Here is a 22264-nt window from a genome sequence, read left to right on the forward strand (position 1 = left end):
TGTGTGTAGGAACAAATTAAGATTGAAGGAATGACTCTGATTTCACATAAAGTTATGTCATTTATTGATATAAAGCTACAATAAAATATTATTTTAAAATCCATATAAATATGCAAATTTTATCATTAAAAATTTAAGAATATAATATATACTTCTTATACACTCTTTAAACCTTTACACAATTAGGGCTCATCTAATAGTGTGTCGGTTAAGTGGTTATGTTGTTTTTATGATCGCCAAGGTTCAAACCCTCATTGGCCCATTGTGATTGCAAGCCTGTGCTTTTGTTGATCCAATGTGCTCATGTTTGTGACATTGATCACCTTAAAAAATTTACCTAACATTAAAAAAAAACTTTACATAATTCTAATTAAAAATATTGTGTAACTAGAGATATTATAAATGAACATATATTAATAATCAAATTTTCTATAAAGAATCATGTTCATTCATATATATATATATATATATATATATATATAATTATTATTTAGAAAATGTAAGAGGGATACCATAATTGATTAAGAGTCCAGAAAATCTTGATGTGGAGGGTGAGCCTCCTCCCATGATGAAAACAACTGACCACATAAAACTTATAATATGAATTTGATACGCAAATCTAAATGGAATTTATATTTGTGATAAGGAGAAAGGAAACCAAACATTGATTCTTGTATACTTTAATATTATTCTGCTATTCTTTGAGATTTGGAGATCAGATGCATGAAATTTGATGCTTAGAAAAGAATCTAATTAAGATATTATTGTAGGGTAGTTTATGCTTCTACCTCTTTGACCATTACATATATTAAGTTCAATATTCTAAATGCAATATTCATACAAGGTGCCTAGAGAATTCTACCTTTTTATATTATGAAAAGGTAGAAGGTGTGGGTGCTTTGAGAATTTGTCAAACGTATTTTTGTCTTTGAATTTTTTTAATTTTTAATAAGTAAAGGTGCTTATTGTTGAGTGGTGGACCTTTAATCTTGTTTTCATATTCTGAGTTTATTTATTTTTAATAATTTATTAATAATTTATTTGTTTTTTATGTGGAGGTTTGTTCATAAATTTGTTTGTGTTATCTGATATGGAAGCATGAGAATCTCTTTGGTTGAGAGCTCGGGACTAAGGGGTATCCATTCTACCAATTCATCTGGGACACAATTTTAGGCTCTTGCCTCATCCCTTTTTGATTTGAAGTCTTGCACTCAACAAGACTTGATTCTTGGTGGGCTCATTAAGAACCTTTAAACTTCACAAGCAACCAAAGACCCATTGACATAATTTAGATTTTTCATGTAATGATAAAATTAATAACGTATTATTATTTTTTTATGTGGAGGTTTGCTCATAAATTTGTTTGTATTATCTGATACGAGAACATGAGAATCTCTTTGGCTACGAGTCAAGAAACTGAGTTTTGCAAAATTTCCCAGAGCACGATCCTAGGCTTCAGCCTCATCCCTTTTTGATGTCGAAGCCTTGCACTCAACAAGACTTGATCTCTGGTGGACTCTTTAAGAACCTTTAAACTTCATGAGCAACCAAGGACCCATTGACATAATTTAGATTTTTCATGTAATAATAAAATTACAAAATGTTAACATCGATTAAGATAAGATCAATAAAATATAAAATATTATTTACAAATTAAAAAAGTAAGTGTACTATCAATTTACGATTAGTGATGTGAATATTTATAAAATAGGAATATATTATCACATGGTCAAATTTTCCACACTCATATTTGAAAATCTAGTTAGATTCTAAATATCTAATTATAGATGACCCCACGTAAAAAGATTTCTAAGATTAGTAAAAAACTTTTTGGGGTCATTCAATTTGTTTATATCTTTAAATTCCTATCATCTTTATTAATGAGTATACCTGACAATTGAGTTAGACAAAAAGTTTCAATCTTTGTCGATAAGCTTCAAATAGAAAGGTTATTAGGTATTTTTAGGAAACCTTCATATATATAAAGTGAAAAACTATTAATAATTATTAAAGGAATGTAATTTAATTGGTAAGGATGATGGTATGTTCATGAAGGTTCAAAATTTTAAGACATTGACAATTTTGACGGATTAATTCTTTCTATTTAAAATAACTTGATTAAAAAAAAAAGTTCTACTTTAAATATATAATATTCTATTTACCTTTACAAACAAAAGATATCCCTATATATAAAATTATCATTGAATTAAAAATCACAAGAATTTAAAATATTTATGATATTCTTTCAATTTTTTAATGGTAAAAAGGAGGTTGTGTGATTTGGGCCAATTAGTCAAATAAAATAAAATATTGAAAAGGAAATGATTCCTTTTCCAAGTTCTTTTTAACTTGTAGCCAACTATATAAAAATTGTATGGTGCACATGTTTTGGCATGATATGACTGCAAATTAACATACACAATGTATTTTACTTTACATAATTGAAAAGTCTTTGTAGTGGGCCATCTATAATTGCATGAAATCTCTTTAAAGCTCTTTTTTACTACCTATTCCACTCATCTGACAAACAATATTTATTTCCACTTTGCAAGGTGTGTCAACTCATATCATTCATATGATTTAAACTCTTATTATTATTAAAAAGAGGTCACATCTTAAAACTTTTAAAATGTTTGCATAAGACTTATTTTAAAGTATAATTGTTAGATTTGAGAGAAATAGTAATTCATAATGTGTGATATTTTGGTCCATGAAAATTGAATAGTTGTCCTTGCTCCAATAAATAAATAATAAAAAAATAGCTGTCCTTGCATTAATTTGGATATTTTAGTCTATATAATTGGAGAAAGTGTATAAAAGAATACTAGAATAGCATTAATTTAATTCTAAATAATTAGAGAGAGTATACAAAAGAATAACTATCCTTCGTAGTTTTTAATTAGAATAGTATCAATTATTAAAGTTAGTTAAATTTAATTAAATGGTCAAAGTTGAGTTGGAGTTGGATTAATTGTTTATTTGGTTTGATTTAATTAAAGATTGATTGTTGATATTGATAGATTTGAATGTTGTAAGAAAAATTAAATAGAATTTGAGTGTAATTAAAATATTGTGATGATTTGTGCAAAGAGTTTTATTAATATAAATTAGGTTGTGGTTATTAATTTGAAATATTTAGTGTGCGGATTGATGAGATAACAATTATTTTTATAAGAGTTGAATCTAGAGAATAAAAGAATAACAATAAACTCTAAAAGTAGTAAGTAAAGTATTTTATGCTTCAAGTGTCAATACATAACCACTAGTTAGAAAGGAGAAACAAGGCCTAATATAATAAATTTAAATTTTAGAAATTTATAGTTGTGGTGTTGTAAATTGTATCCCTTTACAACTTCACACTCATTTTAGGTTCACTTTGGTGGTTGTGCCTCATGCCCCTGATTCATGTCTAATTGTGCTCAATTCATGGTCATTTCTAGAAGCTTAGTACAATCCCTTGCTAAGAGACCTTTGTTTTGGCCTAAATTTCCAAGACTAAAACACCTAGTGCCCCTATCCTCCTAGACTAGGATTCCTAGCATCCCTGTCCAACCATTTTGGCCCCAAATTTGAAATTCAAACGGTTGGCTTCGCAAGTAGCAGGAAAGTGCTCTCCAATGTTGGCCTCTTTTGAAAATTAAACCCAAAAAGGTGTAAGTTGTGTATAAATACAAATCCCTCTCTCATTTGAACATATATCTCATATCTTACACATCTCCTATTAGTTACAATTAAGCATTCAATCAAGCATCTTTAAGGCAATTGAGGAGAAGTTTACAAACAAGTATTCAAGCATTCAAGCTTCAACAATCATGATCAATTTATATGTTCCTCTGTATTGAAGACATGTATTAACATCCATCAAGCAACATCAAGCTTTGTGTGAGGCTTCAAGGCAATGGGTTTCACATCAAAGGTATCATTTGTATTTTCAAGCATTTCCTATAAGATTTTCAACCTCTGCCCTTCTAGGGGTAAGCTTTATTTCATCCAACATTGTAGTGAAGATGGAAACACCAACACAAGATTTGACTTAGGCAAGCCCCTATACAATACAACATTCTTCTCTCTTCTATGTGTTGTGATTATAGATTCAACAATTGAAAGTTGTAGAATTACATAAAGCAGATTGAGATGCATAGTGCTAGACTTTAAATAGGTGAAAACCCCTAGACTATGTCGATTAGCTCACTAGTGCCTGCAAGAAGTTGAGTCCACTTTTTGGCCAAAAAGTGGAAGTGTTTTCTCTATTTTTTAGATTTCATCATGTTTGACCTAAAAATATGAAGCACTTAAAGAATTAATTTTGAAAAAAGTCACTATTATAAAATGTAGTGCTCAAAGTCTACTTTCCAAATATGTAATTTATTTTAATACCAAATCTTAAAAATTAAGTTTGAATAGGCATTACTAAAACCTATAGTTTAAAAATCACTTTTTCATGACCATACCATGCTCGTATACGACACGTATAATTTGACCTAAATGAAAGTATTTTTTTGAATCCTTTTGGGAAAAGATCTGTAACTCACTCATCTTTGATGAGGATATTTTTTAATAATTTTTTTCCGCATTTTTGTTTTTTTTTAATTTTCTATTGGACATAATCATTGTTTTGAAAAATCCTCGTGTACGGCAAGCATAATTTGACCTAAACTTAACATTTTTTTTTAACTGTATAGAATTGTCTCTAGTTTGATGTCATATAATTTTTTTTTCAAAAAACTTAAAGACAAAAAAGATATTAAAAAACTAAAAAACCCTATTATTTCAAGTTTATGGACCTCTTTCATTAGAAATTATTTTAAAAATAAAAATATTGATCCATTTTTTAAAAAAAATTATATATATAAAATCTAGATAGTCTCTACTATAATAGGTTTTCATTGTTTAAAAAAAATCTAAAAATTTAGTGTTCAGATATATTTTTGAAGTCATTATTTTGTATGAAGAATGATTTGGCCTTCAAGTTGCAGATCAAACTAGGTCCAAGCCAGAGGGTTGGCACTCCAAGCCATTTACCAAGTCAAAATCCGAAGGAACAATCAGGCCAAAATTCAAAAAATTTAGAAACGGGATCTCGTTTACCGTTTAAGATACGGGATCTCGTTTTGTTTTTTTCAATAATTAAAAATAAAAAAACAAATAGGATCCCATTTGAAAAATAGAATGGGATCTCGTTTCTTTTTTTATTATTATTAAAAATAAACTATATATACATGAAATATAACATTTAAGTATAAGTCACATTTCCCTCTGTCTTTTTCTTTTCTTATACTTTAAGTTATATTTCATGTATATATTGGGAGGATGTTTGAGAGTGGTTTCAGATCTCTAGGAGTTATAATGCGAATTCTAAATTTTAGAAGATCTTATAACTTTTTAGACTTAGTCAAATTCTAGTAATCAGCAGGCTCCTATCAACATTTTATCACTCTCTTTGTCGCCCTCAATCTCTAGACCTATCTCTTTCCATATTACTCTTCCTCTATCCCTCTCTACCTCTCTCTATCTCTCTCCTCTCTCTCCCAAAATCTAGATCTATCTCTCCACCTCTCTCACACATCCTTAACTCTCTACTCTGTGTCTCCTCTCTCTTTCTATGCACCTCCTCTCTCTCTCTCTCTCTCTCTCTCTCTCTCTCTCTCTCTCTCTCTCTACCTACTTAGTTAGATGTTTAAATGTTTAAATTTATTCCTGATATGTTTAAATGTTATGTATACATTCTAAATGTTTTCAATGTTATGTATAAATGTTATACATGTATAGTTAGATGTTAAAATGTTATCCTAGTACCCCTTAGTACATCCTAGGAACTCTTAAGACACCTATGGCCCCTTAAGACACTTAGGACTCCTTAGTATATCCTAGGACCTATTAAGACATTATAGGACCCCTTAGTACATGCTAGGACATCTTTTGACCCCTTAGGACACCTAGGACCCCTTAGTACATTCTAGGACCTCTTAAGACATCATGCAACCCCTTAGTACATCCTAAGAGTTATTAAGAATCATGCGAGCCCTTAGTACATCCTAGGACATCTATTGACCCCTTAAGACACCCAGAACCCCAAGTAGTAGATCTTAAGATATCATACCACCCCTTAGGACATCTTAGTACATCCTAGGATCCCTTAAGACACCTAGGACCTGTTAGTACATCCTAGGACCTATTAAGACAAATCATATGACCCCTTGGTACATCTTAGGCCCCTTAAGACATCCTATTACATAAGATAGGCCCTTAGTACATCCTGGACCCCTTAAAACATCCTCTCTCTCTCTCTCTCTCTCTCTCTCTCTCTCTCTCTCTCTCTCTCTCTCCTTAATTCCTTTTAGGACCTCTCTCCCATTTCCCCCTTTTAGCCTTTTTAATATTCTCTCTCTTATGGTGTCCTAAGGGGTCATATGGTGTTCTAACACATGTGTGGCCCCTTTGGAACCCATATGACCCCTAACAACACCATATGACCCATTTTAACATCCTAGTACACAACATGACCCCTTAGGACACCATATGAACCCTATTAACATCCTAGTACACAACATGACCCCTTAGGAAAATATGATGTCCTAATGGGTCATATGGTGTCCTAAGGGGTCATATGGTGTTCTAACACATGTGTCGCACCTTGGGACCTCATATGACCCCTAATGACACCATATAACCCCTTAGGAAACCATATGCCCCCTTAGGATACCATATGACCCGTTTTAGCATCCTAGTACAAACATGATCCCTTAGGACACCGTATGACCCCTTAGTACAATATGATGGACCCTAATGGGTCATATGGAGTCCTAAGGGGTCATATGGTGTTCTAACACATGTGTGGCCCCTTAGGAGCCCATATGACCCCTTATAACACCATATAACCTCTTAGAACACCATATGACCCCCTTTGACATCCTAGTACGTGACATGACCCCTTAGGACACCATATGCCCCTTTTTTACATCTGAATCCATGACATGAACCCTTAGGACACCATATGACCCTTTAGGATACCATATGACCCCTTACAACAATATGATCTCCTAAGGGGTCATATGGTGTTCTAACACATGTCGCCCTTTAGGACCCGATATGGCCCCTAACGAAACCATATAAACCTCTTAGGACACCATATGACCCCATGCTAAGGGATCATGTGGTGTCCTGAGGGATCATATGGTGTTCTAACACATGTGTGGCCCCTTAGGAGCCCATATGACCCATAACAACACCATATGACCCCTTAGGACACCATATGACCTCTTAGAATACCATATGACCCCTTTTAACATCCTAGTGCACGACATGACCCCTTAGGACACCATATAACCCCTTAGGACAATATGATGTCCTAATGAGTCAGATGGTGTTCTAACACATGTGTGGCTCTTTAGGACCCCATATGACCCCTAACAACACTATATGACCCCTTTATGACACTATACGACCTTTCAGGACACCATATGACCCCTTAGAACATTATATGACCCCTTAGGACACCATATGATCCCTTTTAATATCATGGTACACCATATGATCCCTTTGGACACCATATGACCTCTCGGGACACCATTTGACCCCTTTTAACATCCTAGTACACGACATGGCCTCTTAGGACACCATATGATCCCTTAGGACATTCATATGGTGTTCAGAGCACTCGTATGGTGTCCTTAGGAGTCATATGGTGTCGTTAGGGGTCATAAGGGTAACTAAGGGGCCACACATGTGTTAGCACACCATATGACCCCTTAGTAAAATATGATGTCCTAATAGGTTGTATGGTGTCCTAAGGGGTCATATGGTGTTCTAACACATATGTGGCCCCGTAGGACCCCATATGACCCCTAACAACACCATATGACCCCTTAGTACACTATATGATATCCTAATGGGTCATATGGTGTTCTAATACACGTATGACCCCTTATGACCCCATATGACCCCTAACAAACCATATGACCCCTTACGATACCATATGACTCCTTAGGATGTACCATATGACCTCTTAGGACAATATGATGTCCTAACAGGTCATATGATGTCCTAGTGGGTCACATGGTGTTCTAGCACATGTGTGGTCCCTTAGGCCCCCGTATGACCCCTAACAACACGATATGACCCCTTAGGACACCATATGACCCCTTAGGACACCACATGACCATTTAGGACACCATATGACCCCTTAGGTCACTATGATGTCCTAAGGGGTCATATGGTGTCTAAAGGGGTCATATGGTGTTCTAACACATGTGTGGCCCCTTAGGACCCCATATGACACCTAACGACACCATATGACCCCTCAAGATACCGTATGACCTGTAACGAAACCATATTACCCCTTTGGACACTATATGACCCCTTAGGACACCATATCACCTATTAGGACATCATATGGTGTCCTAAGGGGTCATATGATGTCCAAAGGGGTCATATGGTGTCGTTAGGGGTCATATGGTGTCGTTAGGGGTCATATGGGGTCCTAAGGGGCACACATGTGTTAGAACACCATATACCCCTTAGGACACCATATGACCCCTTAGGACATCATATGGTGTCCTAAGGGGTCATGTCATGTACCAGGATGTTAAAAGGGGTCATATGGTGTCGTTAGGTGACATATGGTGTCCTAAGGGGTCATATGGTGTCGTTAGGTGTCATATGGGGTCTTAAGGGGTCATATGGTGTCGTTAGGGGTCATATGGGGTCCTAAGGGGCCACACAAAATCATATGACCCCTTGGGACATCATATTATCGTAAGGGGTCATGTCGTGTACTCAGATGTTAAAAGGGGTCATATGGTATCCTAAGGGGTCATATAGTGTCCTAAGGAGTCATATGGTATCGTGAGGGGTCATATGGTGTCCTGAGGTGTCATATGGTGTCTTAAGGGGCCACACATGTGTTAGAACACTATATGACTCCTTAGGACATCACATTGTCCTAAGGGTTGATATGGTGTTTTAAGGGGTCATGTGGTGTCTTAAGGGATCATGTCGTTTACTAGGATGTTAAAAGGGGTCATATGGTGTCTTGAGGAGTCATATAGTGTCCTAAGCAATCATTTAGTATCCTTAGGGGCCATATCGGGTCCTAAGGGGTCATATGGTGTCATTAGGTGTCATATGGTGTCGTTAGGTGTCATATGGGGTCCTAAGGGGCCACATATGTGTTAGAACACCATATGACCCCTTTAGACACCATATGACCCCATAGGACATCATGTTGTCCTAAAGGGTCATATGGTGTCCTAATGGTTCATATGGTGTTTTAAGGGGTCATGTCGTGTACTATGATGTTAAAATAGGTCATATGGTGTTCGAAGGGGTCATATAGTTACCTAAGGGGTCATATGGTGTACTGAGGGGTCATATGGTGTACTGAGGGGTCATATGGTGTACTGAAGGATCATATAGTGTCCTAAGGGGTCATATGGTGTCGTTAGAGGTCATATGGTGTCCTAAGGGGTCATATGGTGTTGTTGGGGGTCACATGGGATCCTAAGGGGGTACACATGTGTTAGAACACCATATGACCCCTTAAGACACCATATGACCCATCAAGACATCATATGGTCCTAAGGGGTCACATGGTGTCCTAAGGGGTCATATAGGGTTCTAAGGGGCCACACATGTTAGAACACCATATGGCCCCTTAAGACACCATATGGTGTCCTTAGGACTTATATGGTGTCCTTAGGGCTTATATGGTGTCCTAAGGGGTCCTGTCGTACATACCAGGATGTTAAAAGGGGTCATATGGTGTCCTGGGGTCATATGGAGTCCTAAGGGGCCGCACATGTGTTAGAACACCATATGACCCCTTAGGACATCATATTATCCTAAGGAGTCATATGGTATTCTAAGGGGTCATGTCATACATACCATGATGTTAAAAAGGGTCATATGGTGTCATGAGGGGTCATATGAGGTCCTAAGGGACCACACGTGTTAGAACACCATATGACCCTTTAGGACACCATATGACCCTTTAGGAGATCATATTGTCCTAAGGGGTCATATGGTGTCCTAAGGGGTCATATGATCTCCTGAGGGGTAAGTAGAGGGGTTGAGGGAGGGATGTATGAATAGAGATAGAGGAAGAGAGAGAGGAAGAGGGAAGATAGTGATAAGTTTAGAGGGGGGAAATAGATAAAGAGAGGTGGAGAGGGAAGGAGATAGAGACAGGTGAGATATACAAAAGTGGAGGGGAGAGTTGGAGTGAGGGAGAGAAGGAGAGGTATTCAAATAGAGGTATTATTTACCCCACCTCTCTATCAAGTACCCATCCATCTATACTATCTATCTCCCCTCTCCCTTTATGTATTTGTCTCTTCTCTCTAGATATGGGTATCTATCTTCTCTCTTGCTCTTTTTATCTCCTCTCTCCCTCTCTCTACATACCTCTCTTTCCATCCCTATCTACTTTTATCTCCCCTAATTTTCTACCCCCTCTCTCTCTCTCTCCATACTCTCTCTCTAGCTACTTATCTCTATCTACCCAACCTTTCTTTAAATACCTCTCCTTCTCTCCCTCACTCCAAGTATCCCCTCTACTTTTGTATATATCACCTATCTCTATCTCTCTCCTTCTGTCTCCACCTCTCTCTATCTATTTTACCCCTCTCAACTTATCACTATCTCCCCTCTTCCTCTCTCTCTCTCTCTTTCTCTCTATATATCTCCCTCCCTACAAGACCTCTATTTCTATCTTTTCTTCTATCTCCCAAACCTTCCCTTATCACTTCTATCAATCTCACTATCTCCCCACTCTCTCTCTATTACCTTTTTCTCAACCTACATCTCTCTCCCTCCCCACCTATATCTCCACCTCTCTCTAGAGTGAGATAGAGAGGTAGAGAGGGGATAGAAGGGAGATAAAAGTAGAGAGGGAATGAGGGAGGGGTGGAGAGAGAGATGTTGATAGGGAGGGAGAAAAAGGTATGTAGAGAGATAGATAGGTATATGTAGAGAAAAAGAGGTAGGTAGGGAGTGAGGGGACGTGTAGAGATAGATGAGATAGAGAGTAAAGAGTTAAGGATGTGAGGGAGAGGTAGAGATAGGTCTAGATTTAGGGAGAGAAAGGAGAGATAGAGAGGTAGAGAGGAGATAGAGGGGACATAAAAGTAGCGAGAGAGAGCGAGAGAGAGCGAGAGAGAGAGAGAGAGAGAGAGAGAGAGAGAGAGAGAGAGAGAGAGAGAGAGAGAGAGAGAGAGAGAGAGAGAATTATTATATGTATAGAAATAGAGGTAGGTAGGGAGTGAGGGGAGGTGTGTATCTAGAGAGAGGAGACAAAGAGTAGAGAGTTAGGGATGTGAGATAGAGATAGAGAGATAGGTCTAGATTTCGAGATAGAGAGAGAAAAGAGATATAGAGGTAGAGAGGGGATAGAGGAAGAGTGCTATGGAGAGAGATGAGTCTAGAGCTCAAGGAAGATAAAGAGAGCAAGAAAATGTTGATAGGAGCCCGCTGATTACTGGAATTTGACTAAGTCTGAAAAATTTATAAGATCTTCTAAAATCTAGAATTTGCATTATAACTCCTACAGATTTGAAACCACTTTCAAACATCTTGCCAATATAGATATGGAGAGAGATGAGTCTAGAGATCAAGGAAGATAAAGAGATTGACATAAAAAGAGCTAGAAAATGTTGAACTACTGATTACTGAAATTTGTCTGTTTGAAAATTTATAAGATCTTCTAAAATCTAGAATTTGTATTATAACTCCTAGAGATCTAAAACCACTCTCAAACATCCTGCCAATATATACACGAAATATAACTTAAAGTATAAGAAAGGAAAATGACAAAGGGAAATGTGACTTATATTTATATTAATAGTTCAAATATCATTCCTTGAATAAACTTCATGACTAAGTTTTCTTGAAATTGATGTAGTACTAGGATGTGTGACCATCTAAAAAGTCTCCATTATTAAATAAATTTATTCTTTTATATTAATAGTTCAAATATTATTTTTGAGAGAAACTTCATGACTAAGTTTTTTTGAATTGATATTAATAGGCTTTGGGCTTGTCCCATGTAAGTCCAAGGTTCAACTCTCGTCTGGATTTACCTTTAATAATCAAATACTACACATACATATTTAAAAAAAAAAAAATTTATTAGATGAAGAAGAAAAAATCAAATACAAGTGGGGTTCATAAGAACAAATCATTAACTAAAAGAAACAATTAAAATTTGTTGATATGAATATAAATTTTATCGAACATTGATTTTAAACATAATTCAAATATCTATGATGCTATCGATGACTGCCATTGAAGACTTTAATTGTCCTAAAATTAAATAAATCTGTAAAACCTTGAAATAATCATTGAAAGTATACAATAAATTTGTAATTCTGCTTTGATTGAATATAAAAAAAGTTAAATAAATCTATAAAACCTTGAAATAATCATTGAAGTATACAATTCATCACCGTTTAGACCCCCAAAATACTATTTTTTAATTACTTTCTCTCTGTTTTCATCAGATTAATCGACTGACACGTGGCAGTCAGTCAGAAGATTCGTGCCGATCTATATTCTATAGCTTCGAAATCCTAATCTCATCCTCTCAATTTTCAATATTCATTTTATTATTATTATTTTATTTTCCCCCGGGTTTTTTTAATTCCTTTATAGATGAATGTAATTATTACTCCAAGGAAAGAGAGTAGTAGCACGGAGCACGTCGCAGGTTCGATTCCCGAGCCCTTTCCTTTCCCTTTTCCCTCCCTCCCTCATTATATATGCGATACAACTCATTGTTTTGTTCATTTCACTCTGAATTCTGATGACTATTTTCTGAGTTGTGTTTTTTCTGCAGTCTGCATGCTAAGATTGTAAAAAGATCTGTGTAAACGTTAGCGTTGGCTGGGAGATCTGAGGGAAATTATTGACGCGTGTCAAAATTTCTGTCAGTTGACGGACGGTTGAAACACCAGATCTAATTCCTTCTGGCCGACAGAATGTCATCGTCCTCTGCGCAGCTACGTTTGATGTCCGACTTGAAAGCCATTCGAAACGAGGCTCCCGAGGTTTTCATTTTTCTTTCTTTTTTGTTTTGTTTTAAATGTTTCAAAGGAAAAATTCTTAGCAATATTCTCCTTTTTGCCCTTTTAGAAAGCTCCTGAAAATGAGGGTTTGTGCTTTGGATTTTTCATATTATCCCCCTTTTTAAGCCGAATTGTAACGATTTTTCGCATAGGGTGCTTGTTTATGTGTATATTGGGTACCTTTGAAGTATATATGCTTCCTTGTATGTTGCATACTGGTTGTCTTTGTAAGTTTCTGGGTGGGAGTCATTATTTTGTATTTTGTCTCTGTTTTATCATATAGGGTTGTAGTGCAAGTCCTCACGCTGATGAAAATCTATTCGTGTGGAGCGCTACCATCTTTGGTCCTGATGAGACTCCCTGGGAAGGTGAGACTTGTTCTTATTCAAAATTTATTTTCTTTCTGAATGATTCTGTTTACTAACAGTTTTTGTTTTGCTTGGATTTGGTCTTGTTTATTCGGCTCAGGTGGAATTTTTGGCTTGAGGTTGATTTTTGGGGAAAACTATCCAGAGAAGCCTCCTCGTGTGAGATTTACATCGGATGTCTTTCATCCCAATGGTAAGTGTTGAAGTTGTTTTGAAATTCTAGGGTAGAAGGAAATTTTGGGTAACTTAGATTTCTGTAACAAGTGTTGTGGATCTGTTAATTTGATTCAGATATAGCGATTGTTATGGTAAAGATAAGTGAAAGAGTTGTCCAATTGGCCTAAATCGATTCACATGGATTTCCCTGACCTTAATATTATTTTAATCTCATCTAGAAATGAAAGATTGTTTTAAATTCCATTAGTAGTTAGATCAAATGTCATCTGTAGTCTGACGCATGGATCATGTAACATATGTAATGGTATATATATATAAATGTTTTTTTAATGTGATGTGGGTTATGTTGAAGTGAATTCTATGCTACTCATTCTTAATCAAACATATGCAGTAAGAGGAACAAATTTAATTTATTTCTAATTCAAAATTTACATCATGATCAATTCCTGATCTTTAACCTATCCAAAAAAAAAATGACATATGGAAGTTATGTTAAGGGCTTAGAAAGAACAGATTCAATGCCTTGGTACTCTTAGTCAAAATTTTGTTGTTTTAGAGGGAAGTTGTTTGCTCTGATGAAATAAATGATTTTCAGTAGTTTGATTTGAATGCATCACCCACCATGTGGTTTAATTTAAAGAGATGCTATCTTTGCTGGCTCTCAATCAGCGGGGATGCATTGATTTGAAAATTCTTTGTTTTATTCTTTTCTGGCGGACTTGATTTCCATTTTTTATGCTGCACTAACTTGTAAAATTGCTTTCGTATTCACCCAGTATATCACGATGGAACACTTTGCATGGACATCATTCAGGATGCCTGGTCGCCTTGCCATAACGTTTGTACAATATTGACATCAATTCAGGTAAAGTGTGAGGTTTATTTTAAGATTATCTTGCTGCTAGCGTTTTCGATACAGTGTTTCCTTGATGTTTGTGAACTATTCTGTTTTACAGTCTCTTCTTACGGATCCAAACCCTGCAAGTCCTGCAAATCCAGAAGCTGCTCAATTGTATCAGACTGATATGCAAGCTTACAACAGGTACTTATCTTGGAGGATATGATTCTTTTATTCAACTAAACATCACTTATATAACCTACCGTTAATACTTGTTTTCAGATTGATGTTGAATTGTTAATTTTTATATTTTATATCTTTTACTTGTGATTATAGGAGAGTGCGGCGATGTGCTCGGAAATCTATTGAATCTACATGATGACCATTAGAGTCAATGGATGACTCCATGTATGCTGAAAGTTGTATTTTGCTAAGCCGTAATTGCAGTAAATGATGTGAAGGTTTCTGTTGCCTTCCTAATGTGTACAGTTGTTATTACAATAGTAATAGAACTCAGCTATTACTTTTTGCAAAAACTATTCAGTTTTTCCAAGATGCTCGATTCTCTGTGCACTGGAATTAATTTTTTCCTATAAAGATGAATCACCGTACTTAGAAACTTTTTTTTCTATATTCCATTTGTCTGTTCATTTCTTCTTGCTCAACAAAATGGTATCTGGCATAATATTGGCATTTTATTGTTTGAAAATAATAGTGAACACGGAAAAGTAATGATTTGTGACAGTCTATAAACATTTGTTGCATTAAGCAGTGTCTAATTCATTGTTTGTGGGTTACTTCATAACTTGCAAGTTATTCTTGAATGAAGGCCTGATAGACATCTTATGTTCTCTGTTTACCTTTATGTAAGGTAGATCGTTGGTGCAAATGAATCAATTTACTCGTCTGAAAGATAATCATGAAACTATACGATCTTAAATGAAGGCTGTTGAGGGTATTGGCTTTGCAAATTTTCACGTCATATTCCTGAATCTTTCTTGATATATGATCTTAAATGAAGGCTATTGAGGCCCTGAGGGTATTGGATCTGCAAATTTTTACGTCATATTCTTGAATGTTTCTTGATTTGCTAACGTTTTCAGACTGATTTATCCAAACTTGGTTAAATCTTGCATACAGAATAGAAAATATATTCTTTGAGATCATTGAGAAATAATTCTTTAAGATAAATCAGATCTAAATTAATGTAGACGAAAGTTGCAGTCCAAGTTCTAATATATGGTGTATACCTCACCAAGTAAACATTGCTAGTTGCTCATTTAATGGCAATTCTTCTTTTCATAACACAATCTTCCAAGCTATATTTGCTTGTCAGGTGGCTATATGTTCTCATTGTGTGATGATGATCTCAAATTCTCAAATGTCTAAATGTAATTTAAATTATAATCAACCTCTGTTTTTTGAACTGCATGATTTTCAATTAAATCTTTTGAAAGCATCGTTCCATTTTCAACTCTTTCTCATTGTAGCGAACAACTTAAGGGTTGTCTATTACATTTTTTTGTTTTGATCAATCAATAAAAGTAGTGCATGCGATTATTAGGAGTCTGTTATGATTTTATCTGGAATGGATAAAATAATTCCCTGGAGCCACAAGCCCTCAAGAATTAGGGTTGTTTCAGCATCTTAATTGACTTCCTAGAGTTTCACTTGAAGCGAAAGATTAAGTACCAAGTTTCATAAACCATATGTTGAATACTAGACTTGTAGTCAATGACTAGTAAATAATCTAGACTCTTGTGATTTTGCATGATTATTCGATGATGCAGACAAAAATGGCGATGCAGCACCGAACTTAGGTTTCATTTGAACTGCATTATTGCACAATTAATTGTCAAAATCTATGATGCCCTTCTGAATTGTTTTCTTTAGTATTTTTTATTAGTTCAGCTGCATAATGCAGGCTGCTGTTCTGTCAATTAGGACTTGGATGATTAAAATTACCTTCAAAGGCCCCACTGTGAATTTCTTTCTAAACAAATACAACTTTCCATCTTTATTAAATTGTGAACATACTTGTGCTGACTGATTTAATTTATAATCTGAAATTTGATGACATGGGTTTTTAAAAGTAAACTGCAACGAACAATTTGTTAAAACACTAATTACTTACGCTAACAAATTTAACAGAGAAATAAAGTAACAATTAGGTATTTTAACCGTCAAAACATGATGAGCTGTGACCATTGAAATTGCGTAGAAGATATGGATTGGGCTAATGGCATTCTTAGGGAAATATCAGGGGCCAGGGCAATTCGTAATGTGTTTACTGCGAACCGATCTTTAGTTGTTTGCTTCTGTGCAAATTGTATTGCTCTGTAAAGAAAACATTCCATTCTGTAGTATAAATTTGGAAACCATGTTTTTGTTGGTTAAGAAAATATATAATTCTGTAGTATATGATTTTGGAAACCATGCTTGCCCTTGTCATTTTAGATTGAGAAAATTTCATTCTGAAGAATTAATTTTTGTCAAACATTTAACTTGGGTATATGCCACCAGCAGACAATTAATTTTAGAAGATTAAGATTTTTTGTTGAATTTCTTGAGGAAATTGGAAACGAGTTTTGGTATCTAGCATCAATCCTTTGTCAATTTAAATCTCCATTTAATGGTAGTCGAATCATTCATGGGAGGTGTACCGGTTCTAGGACTTTTTGACTTTTGGTACCTGCAGCTTGATAAGATTCGTGCCAACAACATTAGCGAACAGATAACTAACACAGATTTAGATGACAAGCACTTGGAGGTGGTTGTGAATCGTGCCAACATCGGTTTACAAACGAGTTAGGTAAGATTCCCATAATAATCTAGATGTTGCAGAGGACCGAGTGATAAGCATTGAAGATGATATCCAATCAAGTAACAACTTTCAACCATACAACAACTGCGAAAACTACAAAGATTGCTAAAGGCGCACAAGTACGAAGAGAGAACAGCTGTTAAAACTACAAAGATTGCTAAGGGGCACAATTACAAAGAGAGAGCAGCTGTAGCCAATCCACTATTTGGATAGTCTTTCTATTTGCAGATTCTTACAAAATGATTGACATTAGGAACCCATGAAGGTACTGACGAATGGAAGTCACCATTACGAAGAGACCTCAGATGCAGGGAAAAGTAATATGCAACAAACCATGTCTCCATAGGAGGTGCTAAGAAAGATTCCAAAACAGAGAGATACATCTGCAATATTTGAACAATGAATCACTAAAGTTGGCCAAGTCTCCATTTCTAATTCTATGAATGGTAGGTCACCTTTGTTTTATATGTTGCTTTTATTGAATGGTTTCTTCATAATCGTGTTCTTTACACTCTAGAAGCCTCTAACAACAATCATGCTCATAGGGTGCTCATGGGTAATAAAATTGTAAGGATATGCAAAAACTTCAGAGTGTGTATCTCAATGGAATCAAAACAATACCTTTGATTGGGATTGGGAAGAGTAGAGATGTATGTTTCTTAATGCCTATTTTAAAGAAGATTAAGACGACCAACCTACTAGTTGTTTAAGATGTGTTTGGCTCTTGATGCATACCTTAAGAAGATTAAGATGACCATCCTACTAGTTGATGTTTTAAAGAGTTTATATCTTTTGATTAGTCATATGTAACGATATCAATTTGTTAGGATATGTTTTATATTTGTTAGGATTAAGGTGCCATCTAGTTTTTAAATCTTATGTCATAGTGTATAGTTTCAACATCTTTCAAAAGTGTCTTTAGGGTGTACTAGGAAGATAATTTGTAATATTTATTCTCACATCTTTCAAGTGTCTTTAGGGTATTAGAAAGATAATTTGTGTCTCTTGGCATTTCCAAGTGGGCGATTAAAAAAAAGAAACAAGTGTCTCTTGGCATTTTGTCATTTATTGCATTAATGTAATGTTTTATTTTCAAGTTTGGATGCCCAAGTTGGGGGGAAAGTATTGCAATCAAAATCAGCATCCTTTCACATTTCAAGGGGACAAATCAAGGGTTGAGACATTTGGAATGAAGAATCATCTTTGGGAGTTAGTGCTTAAGACATCTTCACAAGTTTATAAAATCAGCTTTTTAGATGTAGAAATTATGAGTAGTTGAATGTAGAGTTTCTCCACAAGAATAAGAATACGTCGAGGCATAAAGATGTGAAGACGAGAAAAGATTAAAGGTAAATAACATAGAAGATAAATGCAACTCAATACCATCACATAAAACACCTTTTTCTCTTTAGATTGAGTTGAAGCAAAGTACCCCCTAACTCCACTCGATTTGCTCATTTGATGTAGAAATGCTTATGAAGATATAAACAAAAAATTGGACAACATAACATTGTGCTCAAAGAAGATCTCTAAATGGGGCGAGGAACCTCTGTATTATAGAATTCCTAATAGTAAAAATCAAGGCTATGAGAGATTGATGATGGTGGCTAAGATTGGATGAGGATTAGGGTTAGGTTCAAAGTTGTAGTCATGTGACAAGTATCACATGATGGATAAGGGCTAGGGTTAGTAGGCACATTAGAGCAACATCCTTATGTGAATCGACATGATTAATAGGTTTAGTATGAATTAAATAGCTGAGATGAGAAGTTAGTTTGACTTTTGGGAAGTGTCCAGGTTCATTGAACCTAGACGAACCTAGACAAGGTTTAGTTAAACATGTGGAAGGACACATGTCACATGATGGCAATTTTAGACTGTGATCCATATGAAAAAGTTTAAGGGCTAGGATTGAATGGACAAGGATTAAATGTGAGTTGCAAAATTAGCTAAATAAATAATAAATGTTTATTAAATTAATGAGATTAAGTGATAAATAATAAAAAAAAATTAATTAAATGTTAGGACAAAGTGGAATATAAGGATGGATAAATTAATTAAATAAATAATAAATATTTATTTAATTAATGGCTAGGATAGACATATTAACTAAATAAATAAATATATTTAAACTAGCTAAAATTAGGCGTGGTTAGCTATGGGTAGATTTAGGTGTCTACATTTTGGCTCTCTTTGCGATAATGTTGTGATTGAGAGATGCAATATCATTTCAAAGAAGAACAAAACATAGTGGGTAGGAAGTGACGAGGATTAGTAGCATGATGCCCTAGTCACTAAAAGGATGAGAGTTAGGTGTGCCCCCTCAAAAAGGCATGGGGATTCAAATAACGTTGGTGTGCTCTCAAAATGGATGAGAGGATTAGAGGATAAATGATAAAGGGACATGGAAGAAGATGGATGAAAGAGATCATGAAGATATGAACATCATGTTGAAATGGTATACACATTTGGATTTGATATTGTACTTGATGTTATCACCAAGGTATCATGAATCAGGGTGGCGATGTGCCAAGTTCATGATCAAAATGGTCAAATGCAAACATATAACTTATGACACCATGATATGGAAGACCATGATGCCATTATGACAATAGGATGCAAAGATCATGATAGATACAAACAATTATAACACACACACACACACAACAAGCAAGTATACACAACAATTTAAAATCAAATGACGAATTTTCTCCAAGTCAAATTGAAAAAAATTTGATTAATTAATTGATTAATGATGATGAGGATATAAAAGTCAATAATAAGAATATAAAGTCAATGATAAGAACAATGTGTACCCCAAGGATTGTGTTTTTAACAATAAGAACAACACTAGGATTAGGAAGGATGCATCCCTATAATGATAATTATATTAAATTGGGTCAATGAATTATCAATTGATTTGGATCAAAACCAATGGATTCTTATAGATGATGGGCTAGATTGCAAGATTGGATTGCATGGATTAATATTTATTGCACTAGAAGGATTGGATTGAGATTTTTTCGGATTGGATGGATGGAGAATATTATGGTGAGGATAGAGGAATAGATGGGGACCAATGACAAGGGAAACTCAAGGCATGACAAAAGATGAAAGGATGAAGGGTGACCTTTCTTAGAAAGAAAACAGGGGAACATAGATTGGAGTTCTAAGCCTTCTAATTTCTATGTGTTATATTTATACCCCAAAATCAATTATACAAGAGTAAGGAGTTGATTCATACTATACCTTAACTAGTTAGCAAAATATACAAGCATCATACATAGAACACCCAAACATATACATTTTCATTAATCATTCATGTACATACAAGCAAGGATTTTCCTTTCACTATATCCTTATATCTCCTTACACATTATAGATTCCTAATCTTGATCTTGTACTTCTCTTCCTTTTTCATCCTATGTCTCTCTCCCTTAATGTTACATTTTATCTTTGCTTAAATAGATATCTATCTAATGGAACATGTCCCATATACAAATACTACTAATTTAGATGGCGTTTCTTCAATTAGAAGTTTCACAAACTTTTTGCATTGGATTACAATATGATTTATACTATCTGTACAGGCTCTACCTTTATCCTACTAACATCACCCCCCCTTTCAAAATGTTGGCTTGTCCTTAAACCAATTATACTTCTAACTGGTATAATAAAGCTTTATGTTGAGGTCCACTAACATAGCATTGTAGAATTGTGCCATTTAATCTCCATAATTTGATTGCTCCATAATCCAAAATATCATCAATTTGGTAAGGTCTGAGCCACTAGACTTTGAGTTTCCCTTGTTTATTAAACTTGTCATATAGGAGCACCATGTCATCAATCTCAAATTGTTTTGGACTTGATAAATTGTGGTCATGTCATTCTTTTTTTGTCTTCTTTCTATTAACTAGTGGTGTGTCACAAGTTGTCTTATTCCATTCAATTTATATAGTTCTTTGATCCCTTGTTTCAATGTCATCATCATATTTTAGCTTCAATGTGAGTGTCATACAAAGATTATGGATAATAAAATTGATAGGTAGGCTAGCCTCTAGCCCATAAAGTAGCTCAAAGGAGTGAACCACTTATAGGTGGTGTGGTAATCCCATACTATCATTGGTATGTTAATGTCCCAATTTGTTCTATTGGCATCACACATCTTTGTTAAAGTAGTCACAATGATTTTACTTAGTGCCTCACTAGTCCTGATGCTTTGGAGATGATGTGGTGTACTCTGGTTATGGGTTATCATAAAATTATTCAGTAATTCTTTGATACATTAACAAAATGCTTACCTTGATCACTCATTATACTCTATGGGCAATCGAATTTGGTGATGATATTATGATAGAGGAATTTTGTGGTAATATATGTGGTACAAAATTTGGTAGGCTTTTCCTCTATCCACTTTCTCAATTAGTCCATGTTGGTAATGATGAATTGAGCCCTAAAAAGATTTGTTGGAGGGTCAATGAGTTTGATGAAATCAATAGCCCATTTTTCAAATGATATTTGGGCTAGAACTAGTTAGAAGTGCATTCCATCCCTAGCGGTGTGTCAAACTATCCTCTAACCAATATCACAAACCTTGGTGTACTATTTAGCACCTTTGTGTAGCATATGGCACCAAAGATTGACTAGTAGAACCTTTCTAGTCATAGCTCCTCTACAATTATGTCCTCTAGCTATTCTTTCATGTGCTTCCCTTAAAACATCATCTCATTCTTGTTCATAAAATGCTCTTTGAAGAATTTCATCTCTTCCTTTCTTGTATAGTGCTCCTTCTATCATTGTAACTAGTAGTTATTTTCATAATAAGATTTGTTTGTTGTATACTAACATATCAATAGGGTATTTACTAGTAGAGAGCAACGATTCCATGTTGTGGAGCTCTTCTAGTGCTATAGTGATTTTAAATAAATTTGTGCTAGGGATATCTTCCTTCACTTCATTTGGCTCTTTTCCTATGTCAATTCTAGACATAATCTAGACC

The 22264-nt window shown here is 35.0% G+C and overlaps 1 protein-coding gene across 2 annotated transcripts; it reads left to right on the forward strand.

The window, feature by feature from the left end:
• Window positions 1–12570: 12570 nt before the first annotated feature.
• LOC131062809 (ubiquitin-conjugating enzyme E2 2) lies at window positions 12571–15072 on the forward strand. Of its 2 annotated transcripts, XM_057996554.2 has the most exons (7): window positions 12571–12700; window positions 12830–13040; window positions 13342–13426; window positions 13527–13619; window positions 14380–14468; window positions 14560–14645; window positions 14778–15072. In XM_057996554.2, the coding sequence occupies exons 2-7, from the start codon at window positions 12972–12974 to the stop codon at window positions 14818–14820; spliced, it is 465 nt and encodes a 154-aa protein (XP_057852537.1). In that variant the 5' UTR covers window positions 12571–12700; window positions 12830–12971; the 3' UTR covers window positions 14821–15072. The 2 variants fall into 2 exon arrangements, with proteins under 2 accessions (XP_057852537.1, XP_057852536.1); XM_057996553.2 differs by lacking the exon at window positions 12571–12700 and having other exon boundaries at window positions 12745–13040.
• Window positions 15073–22264: the final 7192 nt, after the last annotated feature.

This window comes from Cryptomeria japonica, chromosome 9, assembly GCF_030272615.1.
Source record: "Cryptomeria japonica chromosome 9, Sugi_1.0, whole genome shotgun sequence".
NCBI classification, from domain to species: domain Eukaryota; kingdom Viridiplantae; phylum Streptophyta; class Pinopsida; order Cupressales; family Cupressaceae; genus Cryptomeria; species Cryptomeria japonica.

Coding starts and splice junctions, on each gene's coding strand:
- LOC131062809 (XM_057996554.2), top strand. CDS start 12,972: ATGTCATCGTCCTCTGCGCAGCTACGTTTGATGTCCGACTTGAAAGCC. Junction 13,620..14,379: donor GGATGTCTTTCATCCCAATG/GTAAGTGTTGAA, acceptor GTATTCACCCAG/TATATCACGATGGAACACTT. Junction 14,646..14,777: donor GATATGCAAGCTTACAACAG/GTACTTATCTTG, acceptor TTGTGATTATAG/GAGAGTGCGGCGATGTGCTC.